General features: G+C 38.3%; 1 protein-coding gene, 1 non-coding gene and 1 pseudogene across 2 annotated transcripts in view; 1 reads left to right on the forward strand and 2 right to left on the reverse strand.

Annotated features, from left to right (window-relative positions):
- Positions 1-526: 526 nt before the first annotated feature.
- Positions 527-18,389, reverse strand: LOC122325107 (annotated as a pseudogene).
- Positions 18,390-20,747: 2,358 nt separating this feature from the next.
- On the reverse strand, positions 20,748-22,619 carry LOC122324484 (epidermal retinol dehydrogenase 2-like). The gene is given in 8 exon segments (XM_043218919.1): positions 20,748-21,003; positions 21,186-21,311; positions 21,393-21,537; positions 21,631-21,730; positions 21,823-21,957; positions 22,116-22,361; positions 22,363-22,387; positions 22,389-22,619. Coding segments are annotated over 8 exon segments (1,050 nt in total). The 5' UTR covers positions 22,481-22,619; the 3' UTR covers positions 20,748-20,822.
- Positions 22,620-23,067: 448 nt separating this feature from the next.
- The window catches only part of trnaa-ugc, a 72-nt gene continuing 11 nt past the window's right edge, over positions 23,068-23,128 (forward strand). Inside the window, exon 1 of the tRNA in view lies at positions 23,068-23,128. This exon is cut by the window's right edge and continues 11 nt beyond it. This is a non-coding gene — a tRNA (tRNA-Ala).

The following is a 23,128-nucleotide window of genomic DNA, read 5'->3' on the forward strand; positions in this document are numbered from 1 at the left end:
CCCCCTTAATTTGTACCAGTACACAGAACATAGATATAGAGAAGCAGAGAAAGAATGGAGATTGCATTTTTTTAATTGTCTAAAAATACAATTACAAAAGTTTGATTCAAAAGAACAATCTTTCCTACCATATCTGCACTAGCATTTGCAAAAAAAAAATAAATTGATTTACAAACCCTAGTCCCCTACCAGAATGTTTAAATGAACATGATCACATGTAAATATGCCTATTGTTGTAAATGTACAACAAGAAAAAAAACGAAACAGCATTTACACTTATACTATATACAGTTTACGATTTAGCAGTACAATTGTTTATTGTAGAACTTTGCTAAATTTAGCTGATTTTGAAGTTAAATGAAGAAACTGAGCAATCTACTATTTTCAAGTGCTACATAACTGTAAGCATCTGAGATATTTAGTATGAAACTAGTTTAACCACATTGCACTGTGGTTGCTTTAATGTGCATGTAAGCAATCAAACTCTCAACATATGGAATTTTATTGCAGTCCGCATACTAAAGGAACAATAAATCTGGGTACTTTTCACAAAATCTCACACACTGGAGCTATATGAAGAGTATACAGAATAAACAAGTCATGGAATCAGGATTTTGAACAAAATATTTCCCTTTACTGCCAAATGTCCAAGAATTGACCACGATTTTCCCTTCACCGACCCAGCACGGTAGCCAGCAGTGCCATCCGAATATACATCCCATTCTCAGCCTGCCGGAAGTAAGCAGCCCGAGGATCTGTGTCCACTTCCACACTAAAAACAAAAAAGGGTTAGGAAAGTCTGCAAACAAAACTGTATTTAACACTCCAGTTCTTGTAACTTCCTACTTAGCCTGCTTAATTAGATTTTACCTGATGAGCTGAATTAAGAATAGCAAACCTGATCTCGTTGACTCTGGAAGCGGATGCATAACAACCATCTTCCTTTTGGCTCCGTCATGATATGTGGGGTGAGGATGAACTGGCGAAACACTGTCAGAAAGAGTAAATCATTAATAAAATGCTGATATTCGAGACAAAAGCAGATTGAAAGATCATCTCATCAAAATCTCTCACGCTTTGTACTCTTCTTCAGAGGCGAATCGCTCCTTCTGTATTCTGGTCATGTACAGAACATCGGTCTCTGGAAGAGCCTCTTCAATGCTGTTAAACTCCTCCTGTGGATATAGTTTAGACATTTAAGAAAAGCAAAGTAAACAAATTAAAAGGTCTCAAGTATGGTCTATATTAGCACCTGTTTAATGCCTTTGGAAGCCACAAAATCGATTATTTCGGCAGGCATGCTGAGGTTCTTGGGGGCCACATAGCGCAAGGTGATCCTGTATTGAGTCAGAAGTCTAGCCAGAGAATGCACAGTGCGGCCATGTTTCAGATCGCCTACCATGGTAATCTAAGATTTAAAAGGAGAAAAAAAAAAGAAAGATCCAAAAATGACCAAAAACTGTAAAATCAACATTCAGTTTGGGGATGCTAGAGAAATTACACTTCAGCTCCAAACAGAAATCTCAAGCTAATAGCTAATATTTCCCCCCCCGTGTACTCACAGTCATGCCATTGACTGTTCCCAGCTCCTCTCGGATTGTAAAGATATCCAGAAGGGCCTGAGTTGGGTGTTCTCCAACCCCATCACCAGCATTAATCACTGGTCGCCGACAATGCCTTGCTGCACTCTACAAACCAGAAACATTTTCATTTTAGCAAATGCCAACATAAAACAAATACATTTTTTGACTAGCATACACTAATGAATCTCACACATAAAAGGCGTGAAATATTTATAAAGAAAACAAGGTGAATGTTGTCCATTACAAATAAATAGAATTTATGACACTAAATACTCTAGTAATGACAATTCAGAAAATTCTGCTATGACTGCATTAACATTTAACTCACTTCTACGGCTCCAGGTATTGGGTGGCGCAGAACAATGACATCAGCGTAGCAGCTCATGGTGTGAACAGAATCAGCCAGAGATCTCGCCCTTCTGAGTGGAGGATGTGGATTCACTGAAATGCACCACAGACCTCCCAGACGGTGCATGGCTGCTGCAAACGAACTGCTGGTGCGAGTGCTCACCTCGTAGAACATGGAGGCCATGACTTTACCCTGGGAGAACACGAGCAGAATGGAATTAAAAGAAAGCTTAAAAACTACTTGTTTCATCTGAGTTTAAGACATCTGCTTCAGCAAGTGGTTCTCTGCTTCCAAAGGCCACAGATACTCATTTCTCAAAGAAGAGGTGTACTTGAAACTGACATGTCATTGCCAGATTGAACACCACCCTGTCTCCAGACTGCGGCTGACTTGAGCAGTTAAATACTCCTGCTGGGGAGGTTTATGTAATGAATGCTCAAGATGGCCTGTAATAAACTATAAATCATCCAGTGGCATCTACTCTACTACTGGACAGAATGAATCCAAGTAATCGAAAGATATTGTGGTCTACAGGCTGAATCAAGGTCAATTTGCTTATTCCACACTTTCCAATAAGAATTCTGCATCTTTAATTCCATTGCCAAGTCAATTCCATTAGTATGAGACCATCTCCCTTCAGCAACTTACCCCTCTCCTCCTCTCATCTATTATACACATATGCATGCATACTACTGTTCAAAAGTTTGGGCTTTGTAGTTTTGTAAGCTCTAGTTAATGCCCGCTAAAAAGTGAAGTGACTTGTGGCCAGGTATGGTGACCCATACTTGGAATTCTGTACACACACACACACACACACACACAGGGTGAGACCCCACAGAGGTGAGACCCTCAACTAAGCTGCGGTGGCCAGGGAGTAGTTGGGGCGCTAGTTATTCAGTCCCCACCACCTCGGGACTCGAACCTGTGACCTTCGTGTTACAGCTCTGACTCTAACCATTAGGCCACAACTGCCCCCTGTGGCATGCACGTATATTATGAGAATCCAAGCACCATAATTTTACTAACCCCAAACATTCGAATAGTTCATTTAAAAACAATATTGCATTTTAATAACATTGAGAACCAATGATATTGCAATAAGATACTTTACAGTGTTATCAATTCCAGAAAATATTGACCTAAGATTCAATAAAACAAGAACCAGAATGATTCAGAAACAGTAATCATTACACTGATTCAATTTAATAACTCATAAAAAGTTGAGCTGAACCTTTTAGACAACCACCACCACCTAAACAAGTGTTTAGTAAGTCAGTTTACCTTCAAAATATCCAAGGGTCTTTCTTTCTGCACCATCAGGCGAAGAGTGTGTGCCACATTAAACAAGTGTGACATCTAAAATGCCAGACAAACAAAGATTGTTAAGCCACTACTTATCACACACTACACACGCGTATTACAATATTCCTGGATAGATAACATGGTGTCACCTGTTCCTTGCTGAACTGGCGCACAGACAGTATGTGCTGGCCCACCAGCGGGTGTAGCAGTGGGGAGGTCTGAGGGTGGGGCAGGATCTGCTGCTGCCCAGCTTGAGGTGACAGAATCCTGGCCAGGGGAGGAGGGTGTGCATATGCATCCATTGGGGGAGCCAATTCTGATAATGGAAGCAGAACAGCGTCACAATCAGCAAGCAATACATCACTGCCATGTATCAGTAAATCTCACTTTACACCAATAAACTGAATACGGCATAAGAGCTCATTGGGATCAACCTGAATCACAAGTAACAGCATGCATGCAAAGCATGGGCAGCGCAGGGTAACAGACCATCATGTCTTGTTTTGATTATGCTTAAGACTAAAATATGCCCATGAAATGAATCCAGAAACACAGATTGGCAGAGAGAACAGAAGCTAAGGGCGGCAAAGCTCTGGTAAACATCACTACAAACGTCAAACCTGCATCATACGGTGCTCTTAATGACACCTCCTCTTCAGCTGCTCAAACATTGAGGCACAAAGTTTGAAAACAATGCATTAGTAACTGTACAGTTAAAAGGGTTAACAATTTTGTAAATAAAATATTTGCCAATGCAGTTTCTATAAAAAAAACCCCCCAAAAAACTAAAATAATAAAATAAATAACTTGGTTTGAAAGTCAGTTGTATGAAAAACGCTTGATAAAAGGTTTCCAAATTGTATTCAGTGTAAATTATTAGTATCATTATAAAGACAAGTGTATATGGGTAGTTGACATATCATTGTGTCTGTCTTGCAGTGTTACAGAAAAAAGTGTGACAAAACTAAATGAATGTACATTTTTTTCTCATGCCATTTGTGTGTAGTCCCCCTCCACATGACAAACTCATTTTTGTCAACTATTCATATACAGACTTAATTTGGTGATTTTTTATATTACATATTGGAAAAAGACAAATCAAATTAAAATCAGGTTTTAGAAGTATTTTGCATGCATCTACTTATGTAATATCCTTTTGTTTCCTAGCTGATTTTATTGTTTGAGACATTCAGTTTTTAAGTTTGTTCAATTACGAAACATGCTCGAAAAAAGACAGACTGTTTAAGTGACCTTGATCGAATGAAAATAACGGAAGATGGAAAAATGAAAACTTATTTTCAATTCACAGACACAGCTGCAGAATCATGAGACTTGCATACTGATTTGATAAAACTATACGTCACATGGACTTTACCCAATGCCTTTTGGGCTTGTACTGTAGATCTTTTGAAACCTGCATATAAAAACATGCCTTGCTTGAGATAGGATCGTATTGGACCAGGAAATGATTCAACTGAACCATTTGCAAGTTCAAGGGACATACAAGCGCAAACAAACAACTGATGCTAGCAAAACAAAAGCGGACATCCAACTAAACCACTGTATGAATTAAGAAATAATTTTAACTAAAGCAATTATTTCCAGTACAGTGGTTTATTTGGCACTCAAACTCATGCACAAGCTCTGTGGAATACCCTGTCTGCCACTCTGTATGTACCTGGAAGCAGACCAGGATCAGATGTGCGGTGGATACGGCGGGAGAATGAAGCGCCCATCCCCAGTTGAACGGCGGGGACTCGGGGGCGCGGCCGGACCACATCAACAGGTGCTGTCTGGCGGGGGCGCTCAGGAGTCATTGCCTCACTCACACGCTGTAAATGGCAGGCATGGTTATTTGCTTCTAATGACATTAATAAGAATCAGCTATTTGGAAAATGGATGGATGGTTGGCTATTTGTTAGCCAGTACACATTAGAAAGCAAAAGCTGAACCACAAACAATGCATGTTCAGGTTTTGATTGTAACTAAGAATCAGTCAGTGTATTACTTTAGGTGCATCCTTTATCACTTCAGCTGGTCCTGCTGGGGGTGTTGACCATGACTTCACATCCTGACCATAACCTGGAGGTACTAATACCTTAAGAGAAATGAATGATTGAACATTAAATTTAAAATGAACATTAAAATTAAATAAACTAGATATGAAACACTTATAAAAGTAAATACACTATCGTTCAAAAGGTATTATTTGTTATAATATATATATATTATTAAAGTGATCAAAAATGACAGTTTAATAATAAATGGTCTTAAAAAAAAAAATGATTGATTGAATGATTTCCAGAGAGCTTTACCTGTCCGTCAATATAGGCTACCTCTCCTCTGAGCACCACTCTCATGACTTTTCCTTTAACTTTCATGCCTTCAAACGGCGTCCACTTTGACTTAGTGAATTGCATGTGTTTTGGAATGGTCCACTCTTGCTCCAAATCCACCTGGAAATGTCAAGCATCACTTTGAAATTTGAACGTTTTTTTCATTTTAGGCAGCCATCTGCATTCACCATCTAAACTTTGTCAAACTGAAATACCTCTACATAAGTGTCTTCTTGAGCAGGAAGAGAGAATATTTTACTGGGGTTTTCATAGAGCCTCTTGACGATGTCATCAATAGTAAGGCGACCTCACTGACGGCCGTAAGCAGCAGAGGCAGCATAGTCTCCAGACCGGGTAACCTGGAGGTGGTTTCTCAGAGATTTTCTCCTCTACTGAATGAGGGGCTGGAAGTAAAAAAAAAAAAATAAAATTAAATAAAATTAAATAAAATAAAAAGCTTCCAAGAACTGCTCAGATGTGGCCATTTAGGTTTGGAGTTATCTTGTAGGACTGCTTGAATGTCTTTTGTTTTTGATCAGGCACAGAAAGCACGACTGATCAATTAAGTAGAAAATATTGCATAACAGGAAAGAATAGGCTTAAGTTCTATATACAGTTTGGAACTCAAGCAGACACTTAAGTTCACAATTTCAGTCTCAAATTAGAGATTTTAAAACCAGTTTGTACACTTGTTCACCAAACAAACAAAATTAAACAAAAGGTGATGCTCGGCAGAGATTTGATCCCATTATTACCATGGTCTGTTGCAAAACAGTCAATGATGTCTAGATTTTCCCACAATGCCTCCATGTCCTCACGGGTACCAAGCATGGGCCGCACTTGCGCTCTGCCATTTCCAATAGCAGGCACGTTATCTTCACACAGGAAGAGATGGTGGGGTGCAACTTCACACGTCACCTGAATGCCCTTTTGTTTAGCAGCACGAATGATCAGAATCTGAAAAACACCACATGATTGTAGTCACAAATCACAGGAACATGTAAAGAAACTGGATCAAGAAATTACCTCTTCTTTCTTGGCGACATGGCAGATATGAACAGGGCGTTGATACAGCTGCGCCACCATTAAGATTGCAGCCACCGTCTGTTTTTCTGCATGTGCCACAATGGGCAAGTGCTTTGGCCACTTTTCAAAGTGCTGCATACAAAAGAAAATGGTAACTGAATTCCATCATGACAGTAAAACAAAAAAATTGCATTAAAAATATAAAAAAAGGAATATTTAAAAATATTTTACATGCCTTTTATTAAGAAAACAAAAAGATTTAAGAAGATTTTAAATAAACACAACAGTATTTTTTATGTTTTGTAGTATACCTTGTAGTTTCCTTACCTCCATCCACAGAGAAACATTGTCCATTTTCAAAGTGGAGTATGTGTCATTCAAGTACATCTTCAGACCAGCTGTAGAGCTTGCAATGGATGGAAGAATTGTAGCATTGTCTGATGACGCCCCCACAAAAAGAGCATAATCACAGCGACACCCAGCCTTGGCAAGCTAGACATATTCATGGCAGAAAAAAACATTGACACACATTGCAACATAACACTGCAACTTCCCCATTTAGTTTTATGTACATAAATCAAGCCAATAAGTCTGTTGATGTTACCTTCTGTGCCATAGCAAAGGAGTTGGGGTCAATTATGGCAGGATTGGTGTTGGGCATGGCACACACCATAGTGATTCCTCCAGCCAGGGCAGCAGCTGTGCCTGAGGAGAAGTCCTCTTTATGGGTGGCACCAGGCTCCCGCAGATGCACATGGACATCAATCAAACCTTTAAACATGCAAGAATAAAAATTTAATCAATAGCGATGTAAAAAGTGATATTCGTTCTGATAACTCTGTTTTGTATTTGTCCACACTCACCAGGTAAACGAATGAGTTTCTGTGAGGTCATGCTGTCTACATGAGTCTTCACATGAGGAGCCTGACCAATTTGGCCCAGTGCCTGCCAAGCCCACATACATTTTAAAATCAAAAAGATTTTTAGAGATACAATAGCATAAACAGATGTGGCCAGAACAGAGCTTTTCCAACCAGGATCACAAAATGAGAATCAGTTCAGTATCTTAGAGGAGAGATCTATACATATATATTTCCCAAAACACCCACTAGATAGAGTTTTATACCTTACTGACAAACTAAAACTAGCTTTAGAAATGCTCCCTCTCTTTGATACTGTAAGCCATTGAGAAAAAAAAAAAAGAAAAGAAAAATAGCTTGCCAAAAACCATGTAGTACCACATTTATCTGACTTCCTCTTTTTAGTGACGATATGGAAGAGCATGCGTTGTGCTCTTTCTAGGCTATAATGCGTTCAGAAATTGTATGAAACTTAATACACGCACGCTGCAAAGTTTCAGGAATGACATCTGCGTATTTATGCTGGAATACCAGTGAAATGTCTAATATATTTGCAATGGCCACATCTGTAGTACACATTTTTAATTTTGTTGGGTTGTTGACAATGCGAGTTTGTCAGCCCACCTGAACAAACAACTTGGTGCACTTGATGTCAGTGATGAGCGGCACGGAGTAGTCAATGGCCATTCGGCGAAGCACGGTAACCTTTGGTCACAAAGGAGGACAAGCGTCTTCCACCAGAGTTCCTCATGGACAAATTGACGACTAGGTCAAAATGATTCTCCTCTAGATAGTCCATGATGTTCCTCTGTTTGTCCTTACTAGGGCAGTCGCTCTCCTCTTCAAAAGGCCAGTCCACTGCCATCACCTGACAGACAAACGGAATTCATAAAACAGCAAACTTCACTCACCATAACTTAAATTTTTTTTTTTTTTTATAAATTACTTGTTATTTACTATACCTTGACTCCATGTTCAGTGTAGAAGTCAGCAGTGCCTAGACTGGCATACAGATTATAACCCAAACTCTCCAAAGTCTGGACTGTGGGCAGGAGCTACGCTCTTATTCTGAAAGAATTTAAAATAAACCCCTCAATATTTTCACTTAAAAGGTGAAGTTCACATTTATCAATAATTACTCACGCTCATATTACAAACCCAAAGACTGATAATGGAAAAAGAACAAACAGTTTTTGTAGCTTTATAATGTCATACATTTTATGGTAAAGTATCTGTTAAAATTATAGCCTTATTTAATGGAATAAGCAATGGTGGTGAAATTAACAAACCACTGCTTTCAGTAATGACAGTTAGATTTATGAATCAAAATAATATGTGCATACTCAAATGAATCAAAAGGAAGCCATTACCTTGTAAGTACCAATAGTGAGGAGAATATTCTTTTTAGGGATTTTGAAGCCAGTGCTGAGCATGGCTTTTAGATAGAGCCTCATATCGGTTTTCTCCAAAGCAGGCCACTTCTCCGGTGCTGGTCATCTCAACACCTAAACCACATCTGCTCCAGCCAGCCGTGAGAAGGAGAACTGAGGAACCTAAGGGTCAAATGCAAATCAAGCTTATGTAGATCTACAAAAAATACCAAGATATTTCAAGAGTGCCCATTAAAAACAGACTTTACTGACATACCCACTTGTCTGTAAGAGACACTGCTGTACTTAATGTATAATTCGTTACCATGCACGGTCACTACCTATAAGTGATCGTTCTTATCCACAGAAGGTAATTGGTTTTTAAATATTGACATGCATGCATGTCTGTCAAGTACAGCTGTGTTTCCCATTCATCATCATGTACATGCCCTTTAAGTAAGTACCCTGGGTTAGCACTCATTTGCCCGTAGGTACAAGATATTTCCGATGTATGTAGCAGGGAACTACACATACTGTAAAATGAAGCGTCACAGAGATTAATACCTTAACTCCCACAATGCCAATCCCCCTCATCAGCCCGACAGCCTCAAATTCCTCTCCCAATATGACTCTTGTTGCTAGGGCAACAAGATCCACACCAAGTGTTTTGGACACAAAAGGGAAGGAGCGTGAGACTCGCACATTGCATTCTATCACCTTCAGCTGATCATCCTGTTGACAAACACACACGATTTCATTTCAGCACCAAATATTATGAAATGCACTTATCCTGGCCTAAAATAAATAAATGATGAGAACTCACTTTGGCAATGAGCTGCAGGTTGAAGGGGCCGGTGACCTGAAGCTCTTGTCCGATCGCGTGAACAATCATCTTAATGCGCTCCATGGTTTTCTGGTTGATGTCTTGAGGGGGAGTCACCAGTGTAGCATCTCCAGAATGTACCCCTGCGTTCTCCACATGCTCAGACACCGCTATAGCAATGACCACTCCGTCACAGGCCACAGCATCCACATCTATCTCCTGACAGCAAAATATTACCATCAAAAATACATTAAAATAAAAAAAAGCCTGCCCCACAATAGCCACAGCAATACTACTAAAAGTACTATAGGAATTCCACAGACTCTGACAGCAACCTAATTATTACATTTGTTTGGCTTAAATAAAAAAAAAGTAAGCTAAAATAGAAATTTATTAAAAATCCTCATGAAAGCAACCAATAAAATGTTAATTCAATATATTCATAAATGCTTTAGTAACAAATAATAAGAATGCAATTTAGTTTTGTTTTGGTTTTTATAACGACTGAGAACCAATAAATGGTTGCTTTAAATAAATGTTTTAACACAGTTCAATAATAATAATAATAATAATAATAATTAATAAAATTTCAGCATTTACCAATGCATCATTACAGTCGCAAATTGTGTTTCTTAACATTAGTTATCAAATGCTATAAGTGAGTTTAGGCATAAGTTATAGTATTACAAAACTGGTTAAATTTGAGACTAAAAAGGTAAACTAAACGTAAAAGAAAATTAGCAATATTGCTTGACTAATTATCAAGATCAATTTCATTAATCAAACTTGATTAATGGCTAATGTCTATCACGTATAGGAATAATACACTAAATTAGAGTCTTATTAATCCATTCTTAATTTGAGGAATAATAGCAATTGGAAAGACAAATGAGGACTTGAAGTTATATTGCGTGATTGTTACACAATATATTTGTAACGTCTGTGATAAAAGCCTGTTCAGACAAGCAATTTTTTTTGTGTTCCGACTAACAGCATTACCTAGTAATTAACACTCATCTTTCTCATAGATAGACACACACACATAACCAGAACTGCCTGAGGGTGGGAGCTGTGCATGCAGGACGTAAATGCTGTTTTTAGGTGACTTACCTTGGCCTCTTGAATGAATTTGGAGATAACAACAGGATGTTCCTTTGACACAGCAACAGCATTGCTAAGGTACTTTTTCCAGATCACTGTCCGAGTAGGCAACATTCATAGCAGCCCCGCTGAGAACATACGATGGCCTCACTAAGCAGGGATAACCCACCGTCTCACAGAAACCCACAGCAGACTACAAGAGAAGTGTCAAGGGGTCATTTGATGTTACAAGCAATTCTAAATGAACTTATATCTTCCTTTGGTTATTCATGTCACACTGCACTTCCAGAGTGTCCTTGGTATTCCTCAGAGTTGAATAAAATGAATTCTCTTCATGTTTTACCTCAATATCAGACAGCTCTTTCCATCGGGCTGGCTGATTCCTATGGTGTCCAGCATCCTGGAGAATTTGAAGCGGTTCTCTGCAGAGTCGATGAATTCAGGAGAGGTACCCAGGATCCTGCACTGCTGTCTATGCAAAGACATAGCAATGTTGTTGGGCAGCTGTCCACCCATAGACAGAATAATTCCTCTGGGTTCTCCATCTCATAAATGTCCATCACCACCTGTGATTAAAAGCAGGCAAATGCTATATTTATACTTTTTAAATTTTCATAAATAACTGACATTGTAATTTATTTTCTTACCTCAAATGAGATCTCATCAAATACAGTCTATCGTGACATGTCATAATCTGTGCTCACTGTTTCTGGGTTGTAGTTCACCATAATCGCTTTTGTATCCCATCTGTGAAATGCACAGTTCTCAAATACACACTGAAACTTCACAGAATAATGAATTTATGCTTCACTTTAAGCCACATAAAAGTCAGTTATCCTTAATACGGATGACTCACCTTCCTTAGCTCCATAATACACCCAACAGCACACCAATCTAACTCCACGCTGCTCCTAATGCGATAAACGCCAGAGCCGATCACTACACGACATGGGGCTGCTCAAAACCACATCGCTTCCGGAGCCGTGATAGGTCAGGTACAGATAGTTGGTGTGAGCTGGCCATTCAGCGGCCACTGTGTCAATCTGTTTGACCACTGGAAGGATCTTCCAGTCACGCCTCTCAGCTTTCTTACGGCCAGCTCAGTGCTACAGCAGGGAAAGGAGCAGATTTAGTCATCTACCGTGACCATATTAAACATTCTTAGTAAAAACTTTGTACGGTTTTTTGAGTACCTTTGCACAGCTTGGGCGATCTGTTTATCGGAGAAGCCCAGCTGCTTGGCTTTCCTCATGACCTCAGGTGGCATGGAACTCTCATCCTGATTATATGCCTCTAAAAGTTTCTCGTGGTCTGTGATGTTCTTCATCTTATGCAGAAACCAGTGGTCTATCTTGGTCAGCTCATAGAGCCGCTCAACAGTGTAGCCGGCATTCAGGGCAGCTGCCAGAACAAAGATGCGCTTGTCTGTGGGTGTCTGCAGCTCCTTGAATATGAGATAATTATATTACAGTTTTTGATTTCATGTGGGTTTTTAAAATGACTTAAAAAACAAAAAAACAAAAACGATGCATCTGACATGGGAGTGAGATAGTAGATGTGTAACTTCATTACAGACCTCTTCAGACACTGGTTTGATGGTGTGGTCGAAACCAACGCAATTCTCATCCACCATTCTCAAAGCTTTCTGGAAGGCCTCTTCAAAGCTTCGGCCAATGGCCATTACTTCTCCTGAGATGGAAGAGTACTTAATGAAATCACAACATAGTGGATATGTGAGTTCAGAAAATATAGCTAAAGACTAAACTAAAGACAAAAAAGGGGCTTTTTAATAGCCATATTAAAAATCAAGGTATTTTTTTAATGCAATGGTACTTTAACAATTAAACCATAGAAACTATGCATATATCTGTCTTACTCCCTCTTATTTACCATCAACAGTTTAATAACAATAAAATAAGGTTTGAATGGATGGTGCTAAAGAAATGGTAATGTAACTGCTGAAGCAAATAAATGCATATATAAAAAAAACAACTACATTCATAATAACTAAAACCCATTACTTGTGTCAGCTTTAATTAAGATTAGGTTTTAGTAATTATGTACTTTACATTCTTTTTTTCCCCCCACAGTTTCAGTTAATAGTTTTGGTTAAAATCACACCCGTTTAAGAAATTCAATATACAGATTTTTCAAAGTTTTTATTATTTTGTTCAAATATAAATCGGAGGCTTACCAACACTCTTCATTGAACTGCCAATTTTAGTGCTGACTCTGAGGAACTTGCTCAAATCCCAACGAGGAACCTTTACCACACAGTAATCCAGACTGGGCTCAAAGTTGGCTGTTGTGGAATTAGTCACCGAATTCCTGGAAAACAATGACTTGTCAAAAAAAACAAAACACCACAACAAAAAAAACCCAAAACAAAACACACACACCACACCACACTCACTTGAGCATGGGCAGAGGGATTCCCATGCCAAGCTTAGCGGCCACGTAGGCCAGCGGATAACCTGTGGCCTTACTAGCCAATGCAGAGCTTCGTGAAAGACGTGCGTTGACTTCAATGATGTAGTACTATCAAGACAAAGAATGCGATTATGGCTTGATCACTGCTTCCCAAGACAAATTTTTCCTGGATGATAAAAGCAAGTGAATTACCTGCTCAGATTCAGGATTTAGAGCATACTGAATGTTGCACTCTCCCACAATGCTTAAGTGGCGAATAACTTTGATGGCAGTGTTTCTCAGCATATTGTATTCATAGTCATTCAGTGTCTGACTAGGAGCCACTACTATGGACTCCCCAGTGTGAATTCCTAAAGGATCAATGTTCTCCATGTTACAAACCTAAATTAAAAGGAATCAAATTAGAATAGTATAAATGGCCCAACACATACTGATAAAATTTGAAGGCGTGTAAATAAATGTCAGCATAAAAGAGTAAACAGCTCTAGGAGCTTCGCACCGTAATGCAGTTGTCATAGGCGTCCCGCACCACTTCATACTCTATTTCCTTCCAGCCTTTAAGTGATTTGTCAACCAGAACTTGTGATGTGTGTGCAAAGGCCTGGGTGACCAATGTGATCATCTCCTCTCTGTTATTTGCAAAGCCTGAACCCAATCCACCCAGAGCAAAAGCTGACCGGACCAGAACGGGATAGCCGAGTCTTTCAGCAGCAGCCACTGCCTATAGAAAAATCACACAAAAAGTATATAGTATTTGAAGTACCCCTAAAACTTTAAAATAAGCATACGTATAACATTTTGCATGTTCACTGGTTATAACATTTGTCGGTTTATGGTCACATGAAACATAGGTAAACAAACAAATTATTTCTTTAGTTTTATAAGCATGTTATTTTTCATTTTATGTGTGAATTATTAGCTTTTCATTGAACTCATAAATATGATATTTTGCAGAGTAATGAGCTGACCTGTTCAACAGACATGGCTGCTTCACTGGGGGCAACATGCTCATTGATTTCCTCCATCTTCTCCACAAAGATCTTTCTGTCTTCAGTCATCTCTATGGAGGCCACTGGGGTTCCAAGCACACGCACTTTGTATTTTTCCAGCACTCCTTGTTTGGTAAGCTCCACACCACAATTCAGGCCGTCTGACCACCGAATGTGAGCAACACTCCATCTGGACGCTGCTTTTTTATCACCTATTTGAAGGATAGCACGGAAGAATGTTTAACAAACATTTTAAAATCAGGTCTAAAATCTAAAGCTGAACAGTGTGTTTTAAAGCATTACTTCAGGTTAAAAATCGGTCAAGAAAACTAGCCCATGTAAATAAATATGGGATTGACAGCTTTATCTCACCTGTGTGACATACTCTGGTGTAATTGGGAGGAAATAGACTTTATCTGCCAGGCCCTTTGAGGTTTGTACTGTGGCAATGTTCGGGTTGATAAGAACAGTTTGGATGTTCTCTTCTTTCAGAGCTTTTATAGCCTGAAAAAGGACAAAAAAAAAAAAAAAAAAAAAAAAAAAACACTTTTGGTTAGATTATTACACAGATGTTCATATTTTTCCCCAAATATTGTCTCCAAACACTTTTTTCTTTTGACAAATCACCTGAGAACCAGAATAGTCAAACTCTCCAGCCTGTCCAATGGAAAGCCCTCCTGAACCTAGAACCAAAACTTTACGAGGTCGAACAAACGCTTCTGGGTCAGGAGATCCAGGGAAAGTTAGGTGCTCTGTTAGTCTCTGCTTAACTGCGAAAACAAGGGTTTAGTAATTAGTCGTGTCATCAGAATCACAAGACATCAGCAATGATTGTAATTACAGCAAACAGATATAACAAACATGTAAACTATCCAACAAGAACAAGTGTAAATGGCTGAACACCTGATTTTCCAGTTTTACACTCTTTAGCATCTTTGACCGCATCCAGAAATACATCAAAGAGACCAACAAGGTCTGTTGGACCTGCCATGTGTTCAGGGTGGAACTGGACACTGATAATGAGAATACATTTTTTTTTTTAAAAAACATCAACATTTAAAAGCATTTAAGCCCTTTATTAAAAGCTTTGATACTGTATTTATGTATTAAAAAAAAAAAACACACAAATGATAAATTGGACCTAACCTGAAGAGTGGTTTGTGGTTGTGAACGATGCCCTCACTAGTTTTGTCATTGGCGTTGGTGAAGAGCACATCCCAGTCTTCTGGAAGAGTTTTGGGATCCACAGCAAACCCATGATTCTGGGAGGTGATGAAACAGCGATTTGTTCCTTTATGGATGCAGGGTTGGTTATGGCCACGATTACCATACCTGAAACACACAAGGGCCGTGAATGAAGTTGCAGCTTTCAATATTCACAACTAGGTGCTTCACAAACGTTAATCATATCTGAATGAACCCGCTGACTGTTCTCTTCTGAAGAAAGGCCTGTAGACTGGCATCTCACCCGGCCTTGAGCACAAGCAAAACAACGCAACAATCCCAGGACTCTTTAAAAACACCACAGCTTATCCCAGGACCAGACTAGCCTATCCTAGGTCCTGACTAAACTGCTGAGTTCAGCAATTAGATTTCACACCATGCTGCTTCTTCATGATAACAGGAATGGCATGAGAAGGCCAAGGAACCAGCCTTTTGTTCCTTTGCAAACCCCCTAATCCACTAGCCATAAAGTGATGCTGTCTGGTTTAATGACACAGCATAATATTATTATGCATACGTTGTCTTCTTTTAATGATTTTTGTTTCAACAACAACAGCAGCATTTTCCTTCAGGTCCAAAATATTATAAGCATTTTTAGCATTATACTAAACTCACTAAAAGAATGCTTTTCTAAAAGCTATTTTTTTTCTAAATATCTTTCTGCAGTTTCAAATTGAAAACAGAAAATTAAAAGAACAAACCAACTGCTTACTTCATTTTGTATGTTTTTGCGCCAATGACCAAAGACAGAAGCTGATGGCCCAGACAAATCCCAAAGACAGGTTTGGGATTCTCCACACATGCCACCTTCCGTATATTCTCTACAGTCTCCTTGCAGTACTCAGGATTGCCAGGACCGTTGCTGATGAACAACCCATCAAAATCTAGAAAATCAGAAGCACAGCGATATAATTTTCTATAGATTTTTAGAATCAGTATACATCTTTTACTACGTGGCTTTTGGAATATGTAAAAAGATTCTATCCCTAAAAGAGCAGATTGCCATGTATCTTTAAACATTGAAAAACAAAAACCCACTCATTCTTCAGTAATATGGCTCACCATTGTTATCTAAAGGATAATCCCAGGGGACAACGGTGACCTGGGCACCTCTCTGGCAAAGGCACCGGATCTGGTTGTACTTGATGCCACAGTCGATGGCAGTGATTCTCACCGTGCCCTCTGGATTAAAAACTTTTGGTTCCTGTTGAATCAGGCATAAATAAAAAAAGCCATCATTAAACAAGATTAATCATACCGAAAGAACACCAAAGTACTTACTTTCATGGAAACTTCTTTCACAAGATTCCGGCTGTCTGGATTGTCAAATGGAACGTCATTGGCTGAAGTTCCTTCCACCACAAGTTTCCCCAACATTGTTCCCTTTTCTCTGATCTTTTGGTCAAGCCTTGGCGTGTCAACCCTGATTTTACAGTAACATTAGTATTAATTACAAAACCCAATCACTTGCACGAATCAAATCTTCTTCTTGGTGAAGAAGAATTTGCACTGACTGACCTTCAAGTCCAGGGATGCCTTGCTCTCGGAGCCACTGATCCAGAGACTTGGCAGAGCTCCAGTGACTAGGATTCTCAGAGAGTTCCCCAACAATGAGAGCAGCAGCATGGATTTTAGAAGATTCGAACCACTAGAGCGCAAAGAGGAATATTTATCATACGAACACATCATACCTGTAGTATCAGAACTATGACACATTAAAAATGTTTGGGGATACAAGAAAAAAACAAGACACCTTGCTGAGTCCAAACTCTCCATCTTCATCTTTAGGAACACCATAGTTGCCAATCAGTGGATATGTCAAAGTTAGTATTTGAGACTTGTAAGAGGGGTCTGTGAGAGCCTCTGGATAACCCACCATTCCTGTCTGGAAAACTGAGGACACAATACATCACTTAGTAATGTCAAAGTACTGGTATTGTATATCAGCAACCTACTTTTTTTTTTTTTAATTGACCTTTATCACGGTTCCCGGGGGGGTGGGGGTGTATGCATGACGTACGAGTGATTGTGTCATTCCTAATACAATTGACTGCAAATACCAGCCTAAATAAATAATGAATCTTCAAATGAAAATCATCCTTCATGAAAATGCAAAATTAGTTTATTTTATTCGGGATTTTAACTGTCAAAGTCAAAAAAAACAAACAAACAGAAACATTTATACCTGTCAAACTTTAAATAATTAACATTTTCCACATTTATTTTATATAGAGAACCTTTTATTCAACACTTTAAACTAAGGAATGCACTTCTTTTAATATCAGAAATGCACGTTAAGATACTTTTAATTTTCATTTACAATTCATTTTTATATTTTTGCATTGTCCTTGTGTTTACAAAAAACACATTACAAATAAAACACACATAACTTTTTTTCAAATTTAGTGATGACTACATTTTAGTGCAGACATAAAACAACTTTAATTTTAAAAAAGTATTTGTCAAGAAAATGTTCATTTAATTTTGTCTAACGATTTACGACGCTAAACCACAAAATAAAACATGTTTGTTATGTCACTGAGCCGAGAATGAAGCTAAAACGATGTCTGGGATGTCAGGAATGTGTCACACATGCCCTGGGAAGTGGCTACTGGCGAGTGTTCACTTTTAAACGTTTAGCGGAAATCGGACACGTGCAACTTCCTGATAGTCGGTTACACATTTATGGGTCACGCTTTCCGGTTAGAAAACAGGACAAGCGTGCGATAAGGAATGGTGGCAGAGCACAGGCATAGGACACACACACGTTATTTTCAGTATATTTTCTTTGATTTCACTTACCAACTTCACCAGACACTGAGGATACGGCACCGAACAGACGGCCTTTAAACGCTGTCCCGTCGTCCAATACTAAAGATGCCATTTTCAGCAACATGACTGTTAGCACTCCTAAACTCAAACGGAATCTCAGAGAATAACTAGCACTTAAGAGTATGTTAACCGAACTGGTTGAGCCGTTGCGCCGAAGTTCCCACGTGAAACCACGCTGCTCAAGTGATGTTCACCCGGATGCGGATTAGATATACGCGATCTCGGATCTCGGTATGTAGGCCAGATATAATGCAGTCCTGATGTAGAAGAAACTCGCTGGCCGATTGCGATGTTTTAAGCGGGTTCAAACCAGACGAGCTCTGGTTAGTAAAGAGAAGTCCACGCTCTGCTCCAGTCACAGCAGCGTGGAGCCGTGCGTGAGAACTTCGTCTGATTTTATACTAGCGTGAAGAACACCGCGCGTCACCACGTCAGAGAGGAGGGAGAGGCCTGCTCCAGGCTTCATTCACAAAAAAGAGAAAAAATACTTTATATTTTATGAAAAAACAATAATAAAGGACACAAATGTGTATCTACTGTATTTCAACCTGTGTGTAAGTCTCCCATAGGATACCCCAAAAGAAGAAATTATATTGGATAAACACAACATTTTTTTGTTTATTAATTTGAATATATTTGAGAATTGCAGTAGGCCTATTGCATTACCTGCTCACTAATAAATATGCTGCATTGAATGGGTGTTGTGATAATGAGCGTCCAAACAGCTGATAAAAACATCACAATAATCCAAAAGTAATATACAGGACTCCAGTCTATTCATTAATGTCTTGTGCAGTGAAATTTTCTTTCTTTCTTTTTTTTTAATCAATATCATACACATAGCATTTACTTAAACATTAATACTCAACCATTAAAAAATAATATATATTTTTTTTAATTGTTTGACCTAGCAGCCATTAATAATATAGGTAGTACAAATACGTAAGCAGAAAAAAAATAGTGGGTGCTTTAGTATATATAACATACTAAAACTTTCCCTTTTAACCCCCTGCCCATACATTGTATTTTGGGAAATTCCCTAAATACATGAACAAAGTCCATCACCTCCTCACAATCTCATACGACACTGTGATAATCATGAAGAACTATCACTACCACTATCACTGCCACTAGTCGCAGCCACTAAGGGAATACTGAAGAACCTTGGTTTTATCTTCCAGTCGAATATGTTCCATATTTGACTGCTTATACCCTTATAACAACTGGCACATAAATGTCCACATCTCATCCTCTATTATAGCATTTAATCCTAATTCCCAATTTACTTTGGTATGAAATGAGTCATCAGATCTGTCTTGCATTAGTCTGTATAGGCTACAAGATTTTTATTAGGTAAACCATGTTCAGTAATATTAATAAAGTTTCTTTTTCTACATTTGTTGGAGATGTTTTATTTATGTCCCATTGTTTAAGACTTGTGATATAGTGTCATAATTGTAAATATCTAAGGTTATGGTCTCCCCATCAAAAAAGTTGATTAATTATCTTTAAACCATTCTCTTCCCATCTACTAAATCTGGGTTATCTTTAATGTGTATTGCACAAGCTATCTCTATGGTTTTTGTACTGTGGACCAAATTTTGATAGTGTGTTGTATCCATCTATTTGTTTTTGTTTTCACTCCTTTTGTGCTTGCAAATCCATAAGTGGCAGAACTTTCAAAGAAACTCCAGAACTTGAATTCAGTTCAATACTGACCCATTGTGCCTCCTTATCAACACCAAGCCATGCAGTGATAGCTCTGAGCTGAGCAGCCCAATAATAGTATCTAAGATTAGATACCATTACCCGTCTTTATTTGACATGGGCAGTTTTACTCTTATTCTTGGTCTTTTATTTTGCAAAAAAAAAAAAAATTTAAATGCTGAGAGTAAAAACGTGTGTTGTTGAGCATGTATAAAAATTATGCTGTGGGTATAAGGATCACTCTCAACTATCTAAAACCCTGAGAATGGACCAATGTGCTGATATCAACATTGCCTCAGATTTATCAGCTTTTATTTTATCCAGAAACTAATCCATAGTCTTTTAGGCATTCTTTTATTTTTTTTTTTTTTGAGCTGAAATAGTTAATAAACGGTTTTCAATATCTTATGCTTGCTATTGAAGTTAATTCCTTGTGTTAAAATGTTTTATATTATATTTATATTTATATATTTTATTTTTATATTTTGACATAGGCTTATTGTAAATTATAAAATTCCTAGGTAATCCATCTTCTACCCCTGGTAACTTAAATGATAAATAAAATGCTGCGCTTGTAAGAACCAAATCTAGTATTAAGACATTTTAAACGTAAAATCATTGCTTCTGGCCAAAATTATGAGCCCTCTGTTTTCTCCAGTGAAAGAGTTATATCGAAATATACACAGATCAAGCATCATTTATATGTGAAAACAACCTAGACCGTTATAAACAAATATGTTGATGGATTTTAATGTGAGAGGACAAGCAAAATTTTATTTCACAAAACACTAAATGATGGACTGGAGTCCTGTGGATTAAGGAAAAATGTATTTATTCACAGCTCTGCAATAATTTTATAGACTGAGTATAGACTGATCATGCATTTAAGCTCACTGGTGATTTTTAGTCGTAATAGATAAGGTTGGTCTGTGGATCACTGACACTGTCATTTCGTTGGCGCTGAGGCTTTTGTAGCTGATGATGGGTACAGGAACCCCCCTGAAGTGATCCATCAGATCCATCCCACCAATGAAGTTCACAAAGATGATGCCCAGTTTGGCAGGCATGAGACTGCAAGAAGTCGAGTAAATATTGTGGTTAAATTAGATCTTGTCCATCAGTTTTATGCGCAATATTGAAACTGCAATTAATTTGAAATTAAATTGAAAATGCAATTAATTACTAAATCATTAAGCGTTGATTAGTAAACTGAATATAATCTATATTAACAAGCATTTAAAGGCCTACAATACCTCTTTAGTGCCATCAAGAAATGTAGACTTAAGGGTAACAACAAATACGTCTTTTCCTGTAGTATTGCATCCACAATTTGTTTTGCTACATGTCTCTGATCCAAGATTGGAAGAAAGGATGGTCTCCTTTGCAAGGGTAGAATTTATGTGTTATTGCATGTGCACCAATCTCTAATGAGGTTTCGTATGAAAACTGTACCGACTTACTTTGTTTGACATCCCCTAAACATTTTTGTGTTTATTAGATAGGGACACACTATTGTTGTTTTGATTCCTTCCTTTTTAAGGACAAGCAGCTCCAATGCAACAGATTCTGCAAAGCTCACTGCTGCAGACTTGCTTGCACAATAATCTGTGGGTAAAACATGTTAGTAACATTTAGATTTTGAATTTAGGCAATTGCACATTCATTTAGCGTTGCGCAGTGATAATGTATCAAATGTACCTGCAAGGCCATTCATTGCAAACAACCCTCCATGGCATGCCACGCAGACCAGATGCCCATGATTTTGTTGCAACATAGCTGGGAGAAATGCCTTGTAAGTCTGTGAACGCACGTATCAGTATGTTTTTGAGATAACAGTAAGCTCACTGTTCCCATAGCATATAAACAGAGATGTGAATTACTTTTCCTTACCCAGAAATGACCTGCAACATTGACCCTTAGTGTTCTATCCACTAGACTGTCAGGGGCTTCTACGAAAGTATGTTTGCCTGTTACCATGCCTGCATTGTTTACCAAAATTGACACATCTCCAACCTCCCTTTTAACCTGTCAAAATGTTTTTAGTACATGAAAATGTCTGAAAGCACACCATGCTCACCAATCATAAAAATGTATATTTGGAATGTAATTTAAAACATAGATGTCATTTATTTTTGTAGCTCGTAATTGCAATGTTGGAAATCATTTATTTAATAATTATTTACCAGTTCAGCAACTTTGTAAATTTCATTTCTTTTGCTGCAGTCACAGGTGTAGGCATACACACGGACATCCAATACTTGCTTTAATTCTCTGGCTGTTTTGTCCAGTGCATCTGAGTTGATATCCCATAAGACTAATGTTGCTCCATGGTGGCCAAGTTCTTTCGCAATCAGCTTTCCAATGCCATTCGCAGCTCCAGTCACCAAGGCTATCTCTCCTTCAACATTTTTCTTGCAGTGTGGAATAAAAGAGTCGAACAAAGGCTTCAAAAAGTAAAGGCTGCTCCAAGAATGAGCTCAGAAAGTTCTTTTATGAACCAGAGGTTGTGCAGTACCTTCTCAAGGCTCTGAATAACCTGGTTGTGCATGTCTCTGGTCCAGTAGGCACAGAAAGTAATTATTTCTCCTGTGTTTTCACTTAAACTAGCTTTTTTGGTGGTTCTTCTCCTTGAGCAGGTTTCAGTAGGTTTGGATGTCAGGTACAGCTTGTTCTAGTAGTTCTGTATGTGTCAGAGCTCCCATCTGTTAGTTTCCAGTCACAATGTTTTTGTTTGACCTGTCACCTAGAGTATGTTGGTATATTTAATTTTAGACGTTGCTATTGCAGCATGTGGCCACAGTTTGATGTCATGATGATTTTATTATGTGGAATTATTATTTTTCTTCTTACAAACTAACGGTCTTATTTGTATGATGCAATATTAATATCAATAAATCAACAAAGGGTTATTATAGTCAAATTCTAACTTAATAACTAGTAACCATATTTGCTATGTTTTTAGGTGTTTTTTATTAGTAAACCACAGTTTTACTACACGGTTAAACTGTGGTTAGTGTAACGTAGCGAAACCACGGCTAATTTCTGGTTAGCATGATTCAACCAAAGTAATCATACTTTTCGAATAAATTCTAGTGTATGTTTAAATACAACTTTAGTAAGCCCTCGAAACAGGAAGGGGATGTAGCTCAGTGGTAGAGCGCATGCTTTGCATGTATGAGGCCCCGGGTTCAATCCC

The sequence above is a fragment of the Puntigrus tetrazona genome, chromosome 20, assembly GCF_018831695.1.
Source record: "Puntigrus tetrazona isolate hp1 chromosome 20, ASM1883169v1, whole genome shotgun sequence".
In the NCBI taxonomy this organism is placed as follows: Eukaryota; Metazoa; Chordata; class Actinopteri; order Cypriniformes; family Cyprinidae; genus Puntigrus; species Puntigrus tetrazona.